Source organism: Mobula birostris, chromosome 2 (genome assembly GCF_030028105.1).
Source record: "Mobula birostris isolate sMobBir1 chromosome 2, sMobBir1.hap1, whole genome shotgun sequence".
Classification (NCBI taxonomy): domain Eukaryota; kingdom Metazoa; phylum Chordata; class Chondrichthyes; order Myliobatiformes; family Myliobatidae; genus Mobula; species Mobula birostris.
In genome coordinates, this window is record NC_092371.1 from 60,333,589 (window position 1) to 60,356,224 (window position 22,636).

The 22,636-nt window shown below is 41.7% G+C and overlaps 1 protein-coding gene across 3 annotated transcripts in view; it reads right to left on the reverse strand.

Annotated features, from left to right (window-relative positions):
* The window catches only part of LOC140187024 (receptor-type tyrosine-protein phosphatase T), a 1,622,799-nt gene that overhangs the window by 57,784 nt on the left and 1,542,379 nt on the right, over positions 1-22,636 (reverse strand). For all 3 annotated transcript variants that reach the window (XM_072241892.1, XM_072241901.1, XM_072241888.1), the window contains 3 exons: positions 16,665-16,752; positions 2,193-2,269; positions 474-510 (listed from right to left, as the gene is read on the reverse strand). In XM_072241892.1, the coding sequence (XP_072097993.1) occupies positions 474-510; positions 2,193-2,269; positions 16,665-16,752 (202 nt within the window). The remainder of the gene's footprint in view (positions 1-473; positions 511-2,192; positions 2,270-16,664; positions 16,753-22,636) is intronic.

A 22,636-nucleotide genomic window follows, 5' to 3' on the forward strand; every position in this document is an offset into this window, starting at 1 on the left:
CTGTGCTATCTTTTTACTAAAAATGTCTGAAGTTTGTAGTCTGTATTGAATATGGAAATTGTACAATAACTGTCACAATTCATTGTGGTGTTACTTCTTTTTCATTAGTATTGAAATGCAAGCCTGTCTCTGAGAATCAGTTAGAAATCCCTTACAAAATCAAATTATGTTATCTGCAGCAGCTAATGTTTAGTAAGGTTTAACTAGTATTTCCTCATAAATGCCTCATGAAATACTGTTATGTAGTCATCCTATCCAGGAAAGTGCATCTACAAATTGACACTATATTTTCCTTCAAATATTGCACCTATTTAATTTTCTGTTTCACTGTGAACAGAACCACTTAAAAGTAACATAAAGACTCTCACATTATTTTCGAAAACAATTCATTTTGATTATTTACAAGTACAAAACATTAAGATTAATACAGAAAATGCTGCCGTACATAAGGATAATTTCAGTCTAGTGCTCACCTTGAGTGGCTATGTAGTGACGTGGCCTATGATAACCCTGAAAATAAAACATAATATTGGAATTAAACCAATGTTTTCACTCAGTGTTTCTATATACTGTTGTAAAATCATAATGGCTTCATCACAACAGGATTCCATCAGCAGGGGCACATTCCTCTCCCTTTTGCTTTCAGTATTTCTAAGGGATCGTTCCATTCACAACTCTCACAAGATTCTTTGTGATCTAAAATGATCTTTATAATCTTTCTTTCCCTGTTCTGACAGATTTTTTGATCTGAAATAGTAATTCTGTTTCTCTTTCCACAGATGCTGCCTGACCTGCCCGTATTCCCAGCATTTTCTGTTTGTATCCGAGGAATGAACTGACAGTAGTTCCCAGGAATCAAGTTCATTAAGGATAAATCTCATTAGTTCTACATTTCCAATAAAATTTCATGAAATTGAAGCTCATAAAGGGATGCAAACCCTCATGTTACTTGTGAGAATTAGTACAAATTCTTGGTGTACATTAAATGAAGCTTTGCGTTGGGATGTTGGATTTGTAAATTGGTAATGCTCTTACATAGTGGAAACAGCCACAAATACTTATGCATTTAGCAACTCTTTAACAAGAAAGTGCAAAGTGTTCCTTGATCAAAACCATCAGGAAAAACTCAGAGATGTACTCAATATTGAAAGATACTGGTAGACAATACATAATTATATTTACTTTATTCCTGGAATTGGACAAACTACTTCAAGGCTTTTAGGATTAAGTGTCCAAAGTGCCAAGTCACTGACAGCATACCATAAAGTAATGAACAGCAATGTATTGCTTTAAAATCTCAGCAGAGCCAGATTTTGTGTCTGGGAAAGCAGTCTCTGATTTGCACCACTGGGAGGTGAAAAACCCCATTAGAACGTGCTGTCATGAAATTGCCCCTATGTGCTTGCCTGTCCGTAAGGAATATCAGAAGTGTGACAAGCAGCAGCAAATGTGGGAAAATGGGATTTGCTCCAGTGATGAAAAATTATCTGACAACTTCCTACAAGTTCAGAATAAAGGAACATCTCACTAGAACAGCGATGAGGAGGAATTTCTTCAGGCAATTGTGGGGTGAATCTGTGGAAGCTGTTGCCACAGAGGGCTGTGGAGGCCAAGTCAGGCCAAGTCAGGCCAAAGCACAGACTTCGTTCTTAATTGTACTGCGGGAGAATGGGGTTGAAAAACAAATAAGTCGTGATTGAATGATGGAGCAGACTAAATTGGCCAAATGACCTAATTCTATGCTTATATTTAATGGTATTAAGCAGAAGTCCAAACTTTCTGACAAGACACCATGCCAGCTCTGGATATGTGCTACAGCAACAATCCAATCCCAGAATATATCCCAGAACAAATCCTAATGATTGGATAATTATTATTTATGATTAATTAGATCTAAAATAATAATGTCATTTATCTGTTTATGATTAATTTGATCTAAAATAATGACGACATTGATCTGTTTCTATTAGCAACTTAACATATGCTCCATTAGCACCTATTGTCAGGTGCTCGATAAAGAACCTGAGAGTCCAGAATGCTTGGCCCCACTTCTGTGAAGCCCTGGATCCCCTCTATCAATGAAATGGAGATCTGAGGGAACTAGTTTCCATTATCTACAAAGAAACTACAAAGAAATTTGGGGTCCAGCTTTTTTTTAATGTATGCACTATAAATGATTGACTGATACTTACGTCAATGTAATTGGCATTTATATAATCTGAGTGGGGGTCTCCATCTAGTAGCTGAAGTCGTACACGAGAATGGTCATCTGGAAAGAGCAAAGAACACTGAGCATCATCATAAGCTTGATTTAAACCATAGCTATGCTAGATTATGCTTAATATATTTGAACAACAGAAAACACAAGGAAAGGAAAAACAAATTAAACATTATAATTTTATCATTATCTTATAACAATTATCATTCACAGTGATAAAATTGCAAGTTTCAATCCTAACACTGTAACAATACACTTAATTAAATTACTTAGAATAATACTCTTTAACAGTTTCTGTTGGTAATCATAAATGCCCCAGAATCGTATTCATCAGCTGACATCCCACAGGTCTCTATCATTAAGTTCAAGGTTCAAAAGTTCAAAGTACGTTTATTATCAAAGTACATATATGTCGTTACATACAACCTTGAGATTCGTCATCTGCCGGATTTAAAAAATCCCAGTGCTGAGCGAACACTAATGTACATTCAGGTGGGGGCTTTTAACAGGAACTTTGATCTGACTCGACAATTCAGAAACATGTTCTTCTCTTCCGTTATCATATTTCTGAATGATGCACAAACTCATAAACATGAACTCTTTATTCCATTTTTTGCAGTAATTATTTTATTTTGTAATTCTTTTGACGATTAGCTTTATTTGCCACTTATATTATAAAAGCGGAACATAGAGTGAAATGCATAATTAGTTCAATGACCAACACAGTCCGAACATGTGCTGGGAGCATATTTCCAGCACTTACAGAGCATACACACAGTTTACTAATGTTAAATGATATGATTTTGGAATAAGTAATTTTATTTTTTGGCAATATACTGCTGAAGAACAACAAATTTCAGACAGAGGCGGAGCGGAGTGATGACGGGGCTAAACGGCAACTCCTTTGTTGGCATCTTCAGAAGCAGCTCTATTTCCATCTTTAATTTAATATCTTTATTTTTTCCCTTTCAGGGAAGACCCTGATCTGGAGTTACGTGCTGACTACAGTTCTTTGCAGGAACGGGACCAGTTCTCGGGGTTTCATAACTGGCCATTGTTGTTTGGCATGCCAAGGGCTCGACCCAAGAGTCCGGCTCGGCTTTGGAGGCCTAGGATCTCGGGGCTCTGGAGACAGGCAAATCAAAGGTCAATGTCATGGCAGGAGACCCGTGCGTCGTCGGGGGAGTCAGAGTATCTATGGCCATGTGCCCAGATCTATGGGCACAGAGCTCAAAAAAGTGAGGTAACAGACTTTTAACATCATAAACCAGTGAGTTGTTTGTTATGTCTCCACACTCGCTGTGAAAATGGAGACATCTCTTTATCCCTTATTAGGGAGAGAGAGAGAGCCTGTGGTATGTCGAATACCGAGTGAAAGGCGTAGTCTTTGGGTTAACCTCAAGTCTGTGTCTTTGCTGTTGCTTTGCTCAAGCTTGAGTGCTCGGTGGCAGGTGCCAATGCTTTTTTTTGCTGTGGGGTTGGGGGGGGAATTGTTGCTCACTGCCGCTTGTGTGCGGGAGGGAGGGGGGAGCTGGGGGGGTACTTTGGGGTTCTAGCATTTAATTGTCGCTCATTCTTTGGGCCACTCCTCTATTTTCATGGATGAACGCGAAGAAAAAGCATTTCAGGATGTATATTGTATACAATTCTCTGACACTGATGTACCTTTGAAACCTTTTCACATCATATATCGTAAGTCAGTGCTAATAAATCTGAGTCATGTTCTGAGCTGAAAGTTTATCGGTTGTTGTTATTGATCATTATCATCACTTTTCTGCAGCTATAATCCTGTAGGTGGCACCGTGGCATAGTGATCAGTGCAAAGCTTTACCGTACCAGCTGGGGTTTGGGGTTCAATTCTGGCTGCTGTCTGTAAGAAACTAGCCCTGTGACAGCTTTAGTTTCCTCTGGGTGCTCCAGTTTCCTCCCACATTCCAAAGACACATAGGTTAGGGTTAGTGGGCATCCTACATTAGCACCAGAAGCGAGGCGACAATAGTGGTCCGCCCAGCACAATCCTCACTGATTTTATTTTGATGCTGAATGACACATATCACTTTATGTTTCATTGCACATGTGACAAATAATGATACATGATGTAAACCAAGATAGCATTAATTGTTGGAGTCCAATGCCTACCTGATTGCTCAACAATCTCTCCAACAGTTCTGTGTTGAAGTTTTCGTCATTTGCCTGGGTAGGTGTGGTATCAACAATGATCAAGAACCCTGGGTAGATTTAGGTCATATCTGCTCATTTAATTGATGCTTTTGCCTCTGGATTAAATATCATGAACCAGCATCAGTGCACTATGGCTGGAGTGTGCATAATATATGTGGGATACACTGCAATCCAAGTTAGAATCAGAATTCAGATCTGAATCAGGTTTCTGCACAGTAGCATGTTCCCATTCATGAAGCTCACCGATCAACTATATTTCAGTATGTGCAGGAGCGGCCTGAAGTCAGGTGCCCTCGGGGCCTTGCGTGCCCCCCCCCACCCCGTGAACACGAATTCTTGCCGGTGTCATAAAGTGAAGTGTAGCGGGTGCCAGAATATCAGAGGCAGCAAGTGAGGCAGAGCTTGTTGCCGACTCTTGAGTCAAGGAACTCAGAATTAACAGCAATGCTTCAGATTGACTGTAACATCGAAATATCGACTGCTTGTCTCACCTCTCACTGTCTCTTGTTTGTTAGTGAGAGAGAGGGAGAGAGAGAGAGAGAGAGAGAGAGAGAGAGAGAGAGAGAGAGAGAGAGAGAGAGAGAGAGAGAGAGAGAGAGAGAGCCTTCAGGATGTCAAAGTATTGGAGTCACAGTTAGTTTAGATGTATTGTAAACCATGGTCTCTCTTTGGAGGCTTTGCTGTTGCTTGCAAGGTTGGTGTTGGGAATGCTGATGTTTTCTGCTAGAATAAGTGGGTTGAAGGGGAGGGAGAGGGGGAGGGGGGAGGGTTGATGTTTTTGCTGTTACTTGTGCATGGGAGGGGGCAAGGGGCTTTGGGATTCTTACGTTTTCTCTGTCATTCATTCCTTAGGGGCTTTTATTCTGCTTCAAGGATGTCTGCAGAGAGTAAGAATTTCAGGTAGTACATTATATACATTCTTTGATATTAAATGGAACCATTGAACTACAATCACTGACATACATCATGAAATGTATTGTTTAGTGGTAGCATTTCAGAGCAGTACATAAAATATACTATAGATTACATAATAAATATATAAAAGAATTAAATAAATAGTGCAGAAAGACAAGGTAGTGTCTGTGGGTTCATTGTCCTCTCAGAAATCTGATGGTGCAGGGGAAGAAGTGTTCCTAAAATATTGAGTATGTCTTCAGGCTCCTGTACCTCCTTTCTGATGGCAGTAATGAGAAGAGGGCATGTCTTAGGTGGTGGGGGTTCTTAATGATGGATGCCACCTTTTGGAGCCACTGCCTTTTGAAGAAGTTCTCGATCATGAGGAGGACAGTGTCCATTAATTCTCTCACCTCCTGTGTAACAACCAACAATGTGAAGTAAAAGGGAAACATAATCCAAAGTACAGCGCACAAAATGCTGGAGGAACTCAGCAGACAAGGCAGTCGATGTTTCGGGCTGAGACCCTTCTTCAGAAGGGTCCTGATGACGGGCCTTGGCCCAAAATGCCATCTGTTTACTCATTTCATAGATGCTACCTGACCTGCTGAGTTCCTCTAGCATTTTGTGTGCGGTGCTTTGGATTTCCAACATCTGCAGATTTTGACAATCATAATCACTCCATGTTTCCTTCTTTGTTACATACCATGTTGATGTGGAAGTGTTATAGAATCACAATGACAGGATTACCTGTCAATGATGCCAAAACACCATACTAAAAGCAACGACAACCCAAGGGAAACATGTGCTGCCACTTCATATCGTAATGAGAGCTGGTCAATTAAGACAATTTCCATCACAACATAAACATTTCATTTTGATAATTGGGCTTAATACTCAAAGAGGAAAGGAGCTTTGATGACTCTTTGCTGTACATATAATTGCCAATACTGCAGATACAGCTGTCTGTTGTCATTTTCAGTTTACACATTTTTCTGTATGTTTCAGTCACATGGAAAGGAAAAGTTAGCTGCTCACTTTTTTAAGTAGCTATAAAAATTGAAACATGAAGATTTAAATGATTATGGCTAATAAACTTCCAACTAATAGATATTGCACATCTTATTTTTCAGTATATCAGCAGAAGAGCTAGTGATATAGATTTAAATCAGAAAAATTGAAAATTATTTCTACAGATAGCAGTAATTTTCTCTTGAAAATGGATGTGATCTTAAGTAACTTACATCTGCAAATGCAAACAAACCATTTTTGACCAGACAAAAAACACAAGAGCCCAGATTGCCCTGTCCTAATACCGGAGAAGCTGAAAAATGTTTATTACGTTTGTTCTTTCTTGCTAAAATTGACACCAACTTCTGCAAACTCAAATGCGTAATTCAAGGGAACACAGAAATTACTGTCAGTGCACTCCTGCTAGCTGCTGCCTCACAGCCCCATCGCCCTGGGTTCGGTCCTGATTTTGATTCTCTCTGCTTTGCCTACTCTTCCAGTAACCACGTTTTCCCTCCAAGTGCTCCCGATTCCTCCGACATCCCAAGAACCGGCAGACTGATAGGTTAGTTGAGTGTTGTAAACTTCCCACGGTGTGCAGACGAGTGGTAGAATCTGGAGGGAGTTGTTTGCAATGTTGGAAATACAAAATGGTTGAGGGTAAGATTTTTAAAAATAGGGCAACATCAACACTGTGGCTGAAGGGTCAGCTTCACACTGCACTCTTTGCAGGTGAAATCACCATGAGACATTTGCTCAGCCTTATTAAATAGATTTATCATTTAAAGGACTGATTACAAACTTTATGCTTTATTTAATCAGGATTTTAACATGAGAAATTTACTGTCATTAAAACAACTACTCAATATTTAGTACTGAATAGCCTCTCTTACCCTGGAAAGATAATATTATGAGTTAGTTTTATATCTTTTCCTTACTTCATTTCAGTAAAAGCTATTCCTTTTTTTCCTGACACTATAATTTAAATCTTTTTTTACTTGGTTATTATAGATGTTTTTTTTCTCTTCCTATTTTTGCTGCCTGTGAGGACTCTCTGGTGTTTTTGACAGAATAAATTCCTACAGTTTTTGCTGAAGTCCCCATAGATATTTAATAGAAGTTACTGAACTCAGATGAATGTCAGGAAGACTAGAAATCTCTGTTGATATGCTTAGTTTAGTGTCCATGTACAATTGTTTGCTTGGTGAATGGTGAAAGCCTTTCTTTTGTCAGTCACAAACAAAATGCCAGCCACTGGGAGAAATTGCAGAGGATTCATTAAAGGGCATGTGAGCTTATAAAAAATAAACGGAAACGTATATTGATCTTTCAGCAAAATAACTGGGCAATCTTAACTGTGAGAAACATTCATGTGAGGTAGTTAAGTGGTTGATTTAAAAATAAGCTTTCAGTGTCCAGTTGGAAGTGTATTATCAATTAATATCTCAATTGATCCAGACGTGTCATTATAGTAAAGGACTTCAACTGGTATAACGTAGAACTTAAAGTGAGTTATAGAAGAGTTGTTTAAAAATAGTATTTAAGGATTTTTTCCACAAACGAGGATGAAGGAAACTGTTTTCAGAGAGTTGAGTTTGTTAGGTGATATTTCTTTATTGATTGATTTACCTATTGAGATACAGTGTGGAATAGGCCCTTCTGGCCTTTCGAGCCATGCCACACATCAATAACACGATTTAATCCTGGCCTAATCTTGGGACAACTTACAATGACCAATTAACCTACCAACTGGTACATCTTTGCACTGTAGGAAGAAACCGGAGCATCCCAGAGGAAACCCACGCAGTCACGGAGAGGACATCCAAACTCCTTACAGGCAGTGGGAGGAATTGAACCCGGGTTGCTGGTACTGTAAAGCTGTTGAATTGATTTAACAAGACATCTTATGTTTACACTATCTTCATCACATCATAGTGTCATACAGCACAGAAAGAGGCCCTTCCTTTGGCTTACCCTGCACATTCCACCCTTGTACTTACCTACACTTTTGCAGTCCATTTCCTGTCCCTGTGGCCAATGGGTATCCTTGGTTAGTGATTGTTGCATTCTGTCCATCCCAACCCCCAGTTCACCAACTCATCTCCTTAAGCTCCACCCTGCCTTCTCCATTTCAAGCTTGCCAAAGCTCCACTCTGCTGGACCCTCGCTCAGGTTTTCAGACTCACCCAGGATCGTCCTGGCAGCTCGGCACTTCTCCCCGCTGCCCGCCACCTCGGTGATCTGTGCATGCTTCAGTCACACTTTACTCTGCCTTCACAGCCTGTTTGTGCTTCAACCAACCTGGTGTTGCTGGATCATCGGCCTGCATGTCTAACATTTTGTGGTTCACTTTCATTTTGTGCTGCTGATTGCTGTTTTGCATTCCTTGGTTAATGGCAGCCTCACTCTGTTCATTCCTGCTCCTGGTTCATCCTATACAGTCCACAAGGCCATCATCATTTCAGGTTCGTTATCAGGAACAGGACATTAGTCAACCCACTTAACTATAAATTACATGCTGAAGTGAAAATAAAATTCTCAGATATACCTAGCTTATTGATTCATTGGATGAGGATGGCACTGCCAAGATTTTTACCTGTTGAGTTAATAGAGAAATGTGACTAATAATTGAACCAATTCACAATTTTAAGAGTTGAGACTTCTAATTATTTTGGAACAGGGTACGGGATGGGAGACTGCTTCTTATGCCAACAGCATGACCCAGCATTTAATTTTAGGGTAAGCTAAAGTCAAATTGGATCATTATAAATAAATAAAGTGGGTAAGAGAAGTTGGAGGGAGGGAGGGAGGGAGAGAGGGAGAGAGGGAGAGAGGGAGAGAGGGAGAGAGGGAGAGAGGGAGAGAGGGAGAGAGGGAGAGAGGGAGAGAGGGAGAGAGGGAGAGAGGGAGAGAGAGAGGGAGAGAGGGAGAGAGGGAGAGAGGGAGAGAGGGAGGGAGAGAGAGAGGGAGAGAGAGAGGGAGAGAGAGAGGGAGAGAGAGAGGGAGAGAGAGAGAGAGAGAGAGAGGGAGAGAGAGAGGGAGAGGGAGAGAGAGAGAGAGATAAAAAATGAAAAAAGTATAATTTAAAGTAGGAAAAAGCATTTTGTATTTGTAGGAGCCAATGTTCATCATTTCATTTTTTCCCCTCTGTTCTGGGCATCTGAAGTTGAAGTTAAGTCAGGGTTAAATTAAAAACAGAATCCTTGCAACGGGAAATATAAACTTTGAACACCTGTGGTGAGATTCTTCACCCTTGTAGGGGTTCCCCTTGCTTAATGGTATTGGTCCAAAGCATAAAAGAGGTTGGTTACCCCTGCTTTACAGTGTAGAGGTAGCAATTCATTGACAGTGATGGAGAAAACCTCTTGTATTTTATAAGGTTAATGGTGGAACTAATTAGATAGCATTTTGTGGCAATTTGCAAATCCTGATGCAAATATTTTTCGCTGCTATTTCTTAGGATTCTCATACATCAATAAAGTTTGTGCAATTAACTTACCATAATTATTTCACCAATTTCTATATGTTGCTTATGCATGGGATTTAACCTGCTCACAAGAAGCAGTTAACTTACATTAACATTTGCTGACATGGAAGTTCTGTACTTTATTGGTTTGTGCTACCTTGATTCGAGCAAAGGCTGTGAATTTTATTTTATTTTATAGGACAAATAGTCTGTTCAATTTAGCAACTGAATCCATTCTTCGTGACTAAAGTTTAATGTTAGGTGACTAAAGTTTAATGTTAGAAGACTAATTTGGTACTAAAATAATCCTTGGTTTAATAATCCCTGAAGTGACATAAAGATGGAAAGCCTCACAAATTTTATGGTTCCTTTTGAGATATTCCAAAATTTTTCACAACCATTAAATTACTTTCCTAAGTGTAGTCATCTTTGTAATGGAAGAAAAATGGCTATCAATTTTCTGCTAAGATGATTCAACCAACAGTAATACAATAATATCCAGATGTTCTGTTTGTAGTTATGTTGATTCAGGGATAAATTAAATACATCTCTAATCTTAGTCGTAAGCATTGGAACCTTTTATACCCATCTGAGAAGCCCCAGTGCAGAGGCATAGAATATTTCAATCACTCTATCAGAGATTTCCCTCTGTTCGATCCTTTCAACCCTGATCTTCTCTGTTACTGAACACTAACAAGACTTTCTCTCTTTCCCAGTTCTGGTGGAAGGGACCAGAGCTGAAGCATGAACTGTTACTCTTTCCACAAATGCTGCCCGACCTGCTGAGAGTTTTCACCATTTTCCCTGTTATTTTTTCAGATTTCCCGCATCTGTAGTTTTTTGATTTTCATAGAAAACGAAATGCCAGCTTTATGTCCAGTTTGAAACAGTGTGGCAATGCATCTTTAATGGATTGGTGTTGCTGCAGTTGGACATGAAGTTACCACCTTTTGCTACAAAGGGAAGAGTGCTGATTATGAAAGCCTGCTGGTATGTGAGACAGAAGGAGTTACATAACCAGACCTGAGAAAACCAATAAGCCTGCACAAATAAAAACTATTATAAGCATTGTAAACATTTAGAACAAAAAATATGATTTTTCACTTCCGTTTTAAAAATATTGTGGAGTGGACATTGGCGTTTATGAACAAAAACAGAAAAATACTGTGATTACCTACCAGGTCAGGTAGCATGTGTGGAAAGAGAAACAGTCACAAATGCAGCTTGACCTGCAGCATTTTACTAGCAGTTTCTGCTTTAGCTTCAGTTTCCTGGCATCTGAACCTTTAATGGTGATTGGCATTGAGAACCTGTTGCTCCATTTAATTCACTCCATGCATAGTTCTTGTTATTTGTCATTCATCACAATCTTGGGGCAAGTTTTACACTTAATTGCAGCCAGGAAGGGATGATTATTGATCAGCCTTCACATTTCTGCATTTGCCTGACTTGTAAAACATTTGCAAATAATGCAATATCTAACAAATAGCACATGTGACTTGTGGTGAGGATTGCATACCATCGCAGACTTCAAAGCCAAACGTTGTGGTGCCGCCAACATCACGGCCTCTCTCCCAGATGAGCTCAATCACTTTTACGCTCGGTTTGATGATGCTAACTCCGAGCCTCTGAGGAAAGCCATCGCTACAACCTGCAACCTGGTCACCTCTGAGGCTGAGGTACGCAGTTGTTTCCAATGAGAGGACAGTCGCAAGACTGTGGGACTGGACGGCATCCCAAGGCAGGTACTCAGGAAGTGTGCAGCACAACTGGCAGGTGTGTTTACAGACATTTTTCTCAGATCTCACCTGGTCCCTGAACTCCTCCACCCTGATCAAAAAGGTGCAACAGCACCTTTATTTCCTGCGGAGCATCAGGAAAGCTCACCTCTGTCCCAGGATACTGACGGACTTTTACCGCTGTACCATTGAGAGCATACTCACCAACTGCATCTCAGTGTGGTATGGCAATTGTCCCGTATCGGACTGCAAAGCACTCCAACAGGTGGTGAAAACTGCCCAGCGGATTATCGGCACCCAATTGCCCACCATTGAGAACATCCACCATAAACGCTGCCTGGACAGGGCGAAAAGCATTATCAAGGATGCATCTCACCCTAACCATGGACTTTTTACTCTCCTCCCATCTGGTAGGTGCTACAGCAGCCTCCGCTCCCGCACCAGCAGGCACAGGAAGAGCTTCTTCCCTGAGGCTGTGACCCTGCTGAACCTCACATCACAGCGCTAAGCAGTATTGCACCCATATTGTACTGTCTCAGTACTTTTATATTTGTGTGCTGTAGCACTTACTTTTTATTCACAGTTATTTTGTAAATAACACTATTCTTTGCATTTCTGGTCAGATGCTAACTGCATTTCATTGGCTTTGTATCTGTACTCGGCACAATGACAATAAAATTGAATCTAATCTAATCTCTCCCTCTCCCAATGTACAGTGCCCTCCTACATCAAATTATCCACCATTGTCCCTGTACCAAAAAAGACCAAGGTAAGAAATATGCCTGAATGACCGGCGTCCTGTTGCACTGACTTCAATAACAAGCAAATGCTTTGAGAGGCAGGTCAAGGACCACATCTGCAGTATGCTATCATCCAAACTCGACCCCCTACGATTTGGCCACTGACACAACTGATCGACAGATGACGCAACAGCCACTGCTCTACATACTGTCCTCACACATCTGGAGAAGAAAGATGTTTATGTGAGAATGCCGTTCTTGGACTACAGTTCAGCATTCAACACTATAATTCCATCCAAGCTTGACAGGAAGCTTTGAGAGCTTGGCCTTGAACCTGCCTTGTGCAGCTGGATCCTGAACTTCCTGTCAGATCGCTGGCAGGTGGTAAGAGAGGGATCCCTCAACACCACCCCTCTGACCCGCAACACAGGAGCCCCTCAGGGCTGTGTATTAAGTTCCCTCCTTTACTCCCTGTATACCCATGACTGTATTGCCACCCACAGCTCTAATCTGCTAATTAAATTTGCTGACGACACTACATTGATTAGCCTAATCTCAAACAATAACGAGGTGGCCTACAGGGAAGAAGTCATCTCTCTGACACAGTGGTGTCAAGAAAACAACCTCTCCCTCAATGTCGCAAAAACAAAGGAGCTGGTTGTGGATTACAGGAGGAATGGGGACGGGCTAACCATTATTGACGTCAATGGATCTCAGGGTGAGAGGGTAAACAGCTTTACTTCCTCGGCATCCACATCATCGAGGACCTCCTGTGGTCTGTACACACCAGCTGTGTGGTGAAAAAGGCATAACAGCGCCTCTTTCACCTCAGACAGTTGAGGAAGTTTGCTATGGGTCCCGCAAATCCTAAGAACTTTCTACAGGGGCACAATTGAGAGCATCCTGACTGGCTGCATCACTGCCTGGTATGGGAACTGTACCTCCCTTAATCGCAGGATTCTGCAGAGAGTGGTGTGGACAGCCCAGCGCATCTGTAGAAACATAGAAAACCTACAGCACAATACAGGCCCTTTGGCCCACAAAGTTGTGCCGAACATGTCCCTACCTTAGAAATTCCTAGGGTTACCCATAGCCCTCTATTTTTTTGAGCTCTGTGTACCTATCCAAAAGTCTCTTAAAAGATCCTATTGTATCCATCTCCACCACCATTTACGGCAGCCCATTTCATGCACTCACCACTCTCCGTGAGTGAAAAACTTCCCCTGACATCTGCTCTGTACCTACTCCCCAGCACCTTGTAGTTATGAACTTCCCATGAGTCAGGATATTTACAAAGACAGGTGTGAAAAACGGGCCTGAAGGATCACTGGGGAAATGAGTCACACCAGTCATGGTCTATTCCAGCTACTACCATCTGGGACACAGTACCACAGCATAAATGTCAGGACCAATAGGCTCTGGGACAGCTTCTTCCACCAGGCTATCAGACTGATTAACTCACGCTGATTGGAGTGTATTTCTATGTTACATTGACTGTTCTATTTATTATAAATTATTATAAATTACTATGATTGCACATTGTACATTTAGACGGAGATGTAAGGTAAAGATTTTTACTCCTCATGTGCAGGATGTAAGAAATAAGTCAATTCAGTTCAATTCAGTATTGACAATTCTTGCAAGAATGCACAGATGGCTAAAATTAAACGATTTAATTTTAAAACCTAAAATAATAAAAAAGTAAGATGTTGAAGTTTCCTGTCTAACATTGCTGCTAGCTGACTTACTGTCATGTTCTTGCAATAGTATTGCCTATTTCTTTAAATGCCAGTCACTGATTGGCTGAATCAGAGAGCAGATCAGAATCAGGTTTAATATCACCGGTGCATGTTATGAAATTTTTTGTTTTGCAGCAGCAGTATATTGTTCAAGTTCAAGTTTAATTGTCATTCAACCATACACGAATACCCATGAGTACAGCCGAATGAACCAGGGTCACTCTGGGCCAAGGTGCAAGACACAGCAGAAGGCACATACAGCACATATATGATTATAAGAATATATAAGATATCAGTAAAGTAGAGTCATACGGAAAAATATAGTCCAAGTCCCTGAGTCCATGGGTGTTGTAGCAGTCTGCAGTTGGATATAATACGGTTTATCTTTTGCTGAGCAGACACTAGGGATTGGAGGGGTGGGGGCGGGGGGAGCACCGACTCCAGTTTGGATGCGCGCCACACTGCCTCCGGCACTTTGGTGGAGCACCCGACTCTGTTGCCTTCCCCTGGATGGTGGCCAATAGGCAACATCACAACTTGAGGCCACGCAGCTCCCCTGCCGTCCGCCTTTGCTGCTTGCCAATAAACCAATGAATTGGACTTGCTGAGTTCCACATCACCAATGTCCAATAGGGACATTGCAATCACTGGAAAAGTGATTAAGTCGATCACCCGCTGTTAGACTGGACACCTCCTTTGCACGCCGATGCCTCTCTGTCACAGGCAGCATCATAGTCCATGCCAAGTCCAGCTCCTTCAGTTCCTCTACCAACAAGCAAACTGTTGATGGAGTAGACCTGCAGTACTTTAAATTTCTAAAGTCCAGCAGAGTCATGCGATTGTAAAAAAAAAATGTTAAAAAAGACAATATCACCTTTGGTTGACCATGTCGAAGCTGTTGCGTCTGAGCACCATATTATCAGAAGGGATTGCAATACATAGTAATAAAAATTATAAATTGCAATAAGGAGTATATATAAAAAACATTGACTGTGTGTCTTCAGGCTCCTGTACATCCTCCTTGATGGTAGCAATGAGAAGAGGGCATCCTCCTGGGGGATGGGGGCCCTTAATAATGAATGCCACCTTTTTGAGGCATTGCCTTTTGAAGATGTCCTGGATGCTAGGGAGGGTAGTACCCATAATGGAGCTGGCTGAGTTTACAGCCTTCTGTAACTTTGTCTGATCCTGCTCTGTGGCCCCTCCATACCAGACGGAGATACAACCAATTAGAATGCTCTCCACAGTACCTCTGTAGAAACTTGTGAGTGTCTTCGATGACACCGAAATTCTCCTTGAATTCCTAATGAAATATAGCCACTGCTGTGCCTTCTTTGTAATTGCAAAGGTCCTGTTTGTATTCAAATTAGGAATCCTCTGAAATTCACAAGGTTCTGATGGCCATTTTATGACTGAGAGTATACTTTCTTAATATGGGGCCTGTAAATTTTCAGCTGGTTAGATAACTGTAAAGGAATCTGGGGCAAGCTTTGTGGAATACTTGCTTTGCAAAGAGAGTGTGGAGAAAGCTGCAAGAGTCTGTGTCATGGTTCATCCTAATGGACTGCATGGCAGAGGATTCTCTGGTCTACGGGCTGTTCCCAGGGGCACACACGGAGACAAACAACAAGTGCTGCTGGCAGATCATCAACACCTTTTGGTCTGCCAAAACTAGGAGTTCTACCAGCCCACTGGGTTGTCCGTAGAGGAATGCTGCCAACTAGCACAATCCAGGCTGCAGGACTATGTGATGAGAGACACAGTGAAGCTTGTTGTAGCCACTGTAAGGGCTCAACGGAGAAGGACAACAGTAATGGCTTCTTATGCTACTGGACAGGGAGAGTCCAGGCTGGGTGAGGAAACACCTTAATTATTGCAGTAATACACTAATCCAGGAGGTTTTAAGGAATGTAGTAAAACACTACCTAATGTACGGGTGGGCTGTAATTCATATTTATTCATGCTAATTTTTTTATTATTATGAATATAATTTATTCTGATTGCATGGCTTCAAGGAGCTGGAGTAATTCTCCAACTTCCATGAAGCTAATCTGGTTTGTTTGCGCTCTGGGTATCCCAATCACACATTCCTGATGCAGGGATTCGATCCAGAAAGTTGTCGATTCCTTACCGCCCACACATGCTGCTTGAATTGCTGAGTTCTTCCAGCAGATTGCTAATTACTTCGGATTCCAGCATCGGCAGACCATTGTGTCTCCAGCCCTATTTCCAGTTATCTCAACTTCCAAACCCCAGTCAGGGATGTAAACTCTTCCCAGCACCCCAACTGATATAAGACAGAACAGGAGTTTGACTCAGATGCTCATTTTCCGCCTGCAGCCCCTCTGCCAAATATCAGTGCCACCAAGTGTCCAATGGGCATGCTTTGCCTACTGGCTGCCCAACCTCCACACCAAGAGAAATCTATTTCATTGGTTTTAAGGCATTCACTTATAACTATTAATGCTACCACTCTGATAGTGCACAGCAGAGTTTACTTTCTGGGAGCTGGAGGGTGGGTGCCAATTCATTTAAACCTGACTAACATTTGGAACTGATCTGTAAATCAAGCACCTTTTATTAAGATGACTGGTTTTTAAAGCTGATCCATATCAGCAAGAATTTATAAGACTGAATATCAACAAAATATGTCCATTCTGTGTCGCTTTTACTTACAAGCAATGATGTTCCCATATCTGTTCTTAGAACGGTTTTCCTCTTTCTTGGCAGTGTCCCAAGCTGCTGACTGTCCTTCTGGCAAACTCTGAAAAGCAAGGAACGTGGCTGTTTGAGAAATTGCTTTTAATAAATAACCTGCAGATTGCATTGAATACAGAATGTGCCAAACCTTTCATAACACTTTGAAGTACATCAACATTTTTGATTCCTGCAGCTTCAATAGAAATCAGCAAATAGGTATGATATTGTCTCTACAAATCCTGCAGTAAACTTGTCAGAAACTCAAATGAATGTGGAGTTATTAAGAAAACACCAATTACATTCTGCATGGTAACAAAGCTGGAAAATATGTCATAGGAATGAATACTCTGAATACAAATTGGCATTTGACAGAGAAACAACAGTTGGCTATCATCACAAAGCTTCAAATCAGTTAATATTGTAATGATGAATAATATCTTACACCATTGAATTTTAAACATCCTTGTGAGAATTTGAATATTAGATGACAATCTGGAAATTAAACGAACAGATATTAGCAAATGAAGGAAATACATGATTTGAAAGGACCCATTGTATAATTGATCAGTGAATGAAAATCATTAAATTGCAAAACCTGGAAATCTGAAATTAAAATAAAAAAAATTCTTGAAATACTCAGCAGATGAGGTTGTGAAGAGAGAAATACTGCAGTGTCACCGGCCTAAGCTGATGAATCCATGACAGGCAATTGAGATTTATTGATGGATGCATTAATGTAAATTGTTTGTCTGCCTAAACTGATATCCCAGTGGTATCTCATAAGCTAGTTTCATGTCTGTAGCATCATAATGGGGCTTATTTTTTGTTGAACAAGTACTGGCTATTTCACTATTCCAAGGACTCTCTTATTTTAGATCTGAGCAAGTAATGACTTCTAAGTAGCTTCACTTTTCTCCCCCCAGTCACAAATATTTCAGAAAGCAGATGTTCACTGATGTTTTCGAGGTTGAAATTGATTGCACCATAAATTTGTTAACTGCTTTGGAGGACTGCACTTATGTCACCTGACATTCCTGTAAAGGCATTGAACACAGACAAATTTTAAGAAAGAGTGAAAAGAAATATTTCAAAATAGCAAGTTCAGGCTGCAATTGCATTCAGATAGGAATGGGTCAAATATGGAGTTATTGAGTCATAGTAAAGCACAGCACAGAAACAGACCCTTCGGCCCATCTAGAGCATTCAGAACCATTTAAACTGACCTGAACTGGGATCATAGCCCTCCATACTCCTCCCATCCATGTGCCTATCCAAACTTCATTAAACCTTAAAATTCAGCATGCATGCATCTTTTGGGCTGGCAGCTCATTTAACACTCTCATGACCCTCTGAATGAAGAAGTTTCTCCTCATGATTTCCTTAAACTTTTCACCTTTCACCCTTAACCTACGACTTCAGTGAAAAAAGCCAGCTTGCATTTACCCTATCCATGGCCCTCATAATTTGTATACCTTTATCAAACCTCCTCTCAATCTTCTACATTCCAAGGAATAATGTCCTACCTATTCAATATTTCCTTATAAATCAAGTCCTCCAGACTTGGAAACATCTTTGTAAATTTTCTCTGTACTCGTTCAACCTTATTTACATCTTTTCTGAAGGCAGGTGACCAAAACTGCAAACAATACTCCAGATCAGTCCTCACCCATGTCTGATACAATTTCAACATAACATCCCATCTACTGTATTCAATACTTTCGTTTATGAAGGCCAATGTGCCAAAAGCTTTCTTTCCAATTCCATTTTCAATGAATTATGGACCTGTATTCCCTGATCCCTTTGTTCTACCGCACTTGTCAGTGCTCTACCGTTCACTGTGTGACCTACCCTGATTGATCCTACTGAAGTGCAACACCTCGCACTTGTCGGGATTAAATTCCAAATGCAATTGCTCAGTCTATTTTTCCAGCTGGCCCAAATCCTGCTGCAAGCTATGACAACATCATAATAGCCCGCTAATATCGAGGAATTTGTGTATTCTGTGACCAGCTACATGGAGAAGTGTATTGAGAATGTTACCATCACAAAACATGCCTGGGTGAGGGCAGAGGTCCATGCATAGCTGAGGGATCGTGAGGCTGCCTTTAGATCCGGGGACATGACAGCTCTTAGTGAAGCAAGTACTATGCTTTCCTGCTCCATCAGGAAGATGAAACAGAGGTACTCTCTGAGATTATACGGCCACTTCTGTGATATCAGGGACATAAGGCGCATGTAGCAGCGAATTCAGAGGATTACAGACTACAGGTCTACCCTGCACGTCAGTGACCAGGATGTCTCACCCCCTGACAGGCTGAACGTCTATTATGTCCGGTCTTGATGCACAGAACAAAGTGCTGATGAGGAAGGCACCCATCCTCCCAGGGGAGCAGACACTCCACCATGGCCAGAGTCAACAAATGCAACACTGCAGGGCCTGATAATATACCGGGCTGGGTTCTGAAAGACTGCACAGCCCATCATCCCTCTGAAACTGCCCATTGTCCCCTCAGTTTTCCAGGTGGCAACCTTCATTCCAGTGTCATAGAAGGTGACAGTAACCTGTCTAAACGACTATTTGTATGGTGGCATGAACATCATCCATTATGAAATGCTTTGAATGGCTGGTCATGGAGCATATTAAAGACTTTCTCCCGGCTACGTTGGACCCTGTCCAGTTCGCTTATCACTGAAGTGGATGCAATAACCTCTGCCCTTCACACTGTCCTGTCCCACCCCACCTGGAAAATAGAATCTCATATGCCAAACTGCTGTTTATGAACTTCAGTTCATACCCTAGAAACCGGTGGGGAAACTGTCCTCACCGGGTCTCAACACCTCCCTCTGCAATTGGATACTGGGCTTCTTAACAGTGGGCCACAGTCAGTCCGTGTGGGCAGCAACGTCTCTAGTCCTATTACACTGAGCACTGGCACTCCCCGAGGCTATGTGCTTAGCCCGCTGCTGTTCACACTGCTGACGCATGACTGTGTCACAGGATTCAGCTCAAACTCTGTCATTAAGTTTGTGGATGACACAACGGTGGCCAACCTCACCAACGACAATGGTGAGTCAGAGTACAGAGAGGAAGTGGAGCAGCTGGTGGACAGGTGTGAGAACAACAACCTCAGTCTGAACGTGGAGAAGACCAAAGAAATCATTGCGGATTTCAGGAATATGCAGATGAACCATCTCCCTCCACGAATACATAGCTGCTCCATAGAGAGAGTTAAGTGCATCAAGTTCCTGGGAGTTCACATCATGGATGACCTTAATATCACCTCCCTGAACAAGGAGGAACAGCAGAGCCTCTACCTCCTCCAGAGATGGAGGCGTGAGACTCCCCCACCCCCATCTAAACTGCATTTTATAGGCACACCTCTGAGAGCGTCCTGATAAGTTGCATCTCTATCTGGTATGGGAGCAGTCCAGCATTGGACCAGAAGTACTTACAAATGACTGTGAGCACAGCTGAAAGGACCACAGGGATCTCCCTACCAGCCATCGGGGACATTTATCAGGAGTGCTACATACCACTGCCCTTGGTATTATTAGCGATCCCATCCATCCACCCAGTATCATCATTGATTTTCTACCATCAGGCAGGAGACTCTGACGCATAAAAACAAGAACAGTCAGAACAGTCATGATGAGAAACAGTTTCTTCCTTCAGGCCATTAGACTTCTGGACTCTCTGCCACATCACATTTGAAGTGTTACTGGATAATCTGTTCTGTACCCTACAATATTTAATTTATGTACTTTATTTGTGCGTAATTCATCTGTAGATTTGTTCCTCACTTTCATAAGTTATTGTGTGTTATGTGTACCACTGTGCTGTACACCCTGGTCCAGAGAAACGTTGTTTTCGTTGGCAGTATACATGTATATAGTTAAATTACCATAAACTTGACTTGAATCGACTTGATAGTCTTCCTCGCTGTTCACTACACCCCCAATCTTGATGACATCTGCAAATTTGCTAATCTAGTTAACCACATTATCATCCAGATCACTGATATAGATGACACACAACATTGATATAGATGACTCAGCACTGATCCTGGCAGCACTCTGTTAGTCACAGGCCTCCGAGAGGCATCATTCTCTGGCTTCTCCCACATAGCCAGTGTCTCATCCAATTTACTACCTCATCTTGAATGCTGAGCAACAAAACTTTCTTGACCAAACTCCCATGGAGGACCTCGTCAAATGCCTTGTGCCAATTGCCAACGCTGTGTGGAAGATTGAACCATTCTGTATTTCCTGATAATGAAAAACCTGATTTCCGGACACACAATGTAATTACAAATTCAAGTTTAAGTTCACGTTTATTTTCTTTCAACCATATGTATGTATACAGCTAAACATAATAACAATCCTTGGGAACGAAGGTACAAAACACAGTACACATATCATATATAGCATATAAAATAATATTAACACAATAATGTTAACAATAAAAAAAAAGTATTTTAGATGGACAAATTGTCACAAAGTGCATAAAATGACTTATGTTAAATATACAACACCATAATGCTATTGGTATTATCATAAATAATGTGTACTGAGTGCTAGCAGGGTATTCAGACGTCTTGCAGCCTGGGGGAAGAATGTGATAGTCCTTTTTCTTATACAGTGGTACTTTCTGCTTGACGTTAGGTCAAAGAGATTGTGGGACCCACGGAGTAGTCTTTGACAATGCTGAGAGCTCTGCGAATGCAGGGTTTCTGGGCTATGTCCTGGATGGGGATGGGGGTGCAGAGAGAGGCCCCAGTGATTCTCTCAGCAGTCCTCACAATGTATTTCAGAGTCTTGTGGTCAGATACCTTGTAATTCCTATACCAGGCAGGGTACACTCTCAATGGTGGTTTGGGAGAATATGATTAGAATTGGGGAGGGGAACCTCAGTCTCCTCAGGAAGTGGAGGCACTGCTGTGCTTTCTTGACTAAAGAGGTCTTGTTGTGGGATCAAGTGAGATCATTCGTGATGCGCACTACAAGAAAATTGGTGCTCCTGATTCTCTCCACGGAGCAGCCGTTGATGTGCAGCAGGGTGTGTTCAGCCTGCAACTTCCTGAAGTACACAATCATTTATTTAGTCTTGTCCACATTGAGACTCAAGTTGTCATTTTCGCACCAGTCCACAATCTGCTCTACCTCTTCTCTGTCTGCCCATTCATCATTGTTGCTGACGCGGCCAACCACTGTTGTGTCATCAGCAAACTTAAAAATGTGGTTAGACCTGGATCTAATAGCACAGTCATGTATCAGCAGCGGGCTCAGCCCTGGAGGGTGCTGCTGCACAGCGTAATGGAGCTAGAGATGTCGCTTTCTCAGACTGAAGTCTCTCCATCAAGAAGTCCAAGATCCAGTTACAGTGGGAGATGTTAAGACCAACAAAGACAGTTTGCCCATCAGCTTCTGAGGAATGATCGCATTGAATGCTGATCTGAAGTTGATAAACAGCATTCTGATGTAGGTGGTACTATTTCCCTGGTGGGACAGGACTGAGCAGAGAGTAGTAGCTATTGCATCATTTGCCCTCTATGGAGCAGAAACTGATTTGGGTGACTTGCAACCGGTGGGGGTCTAGTGTACTGGGAGGACAGAACTTAATGTAGTTCATGATGAGCTGGTCAAAGCACTTCATTATTATTGAGGTCACTGCCACTGGATAGTAGTCGTTATGGCAGGTAACTGTCAGCCTCTTGGGTCCTGGTTTGATGATGCAGCCTTGAAGCCTGCAGGGCGAGTGAGCAGTTTCAGAGAGATGTTAAAGATGTCTGTGAGAACGTCTGCTAGCTGGGCTGCACACCTCTGTCTTCTTGTTACTTTCAGTGTTTCCATTTCTTTGCAACCCTGTCCCTTTTGCTTGCCTACCATATTAAACAAATTAATTAGAATAATGTTAAGTTGAAACTTGCTAAGTAAACATGGCAATCCCA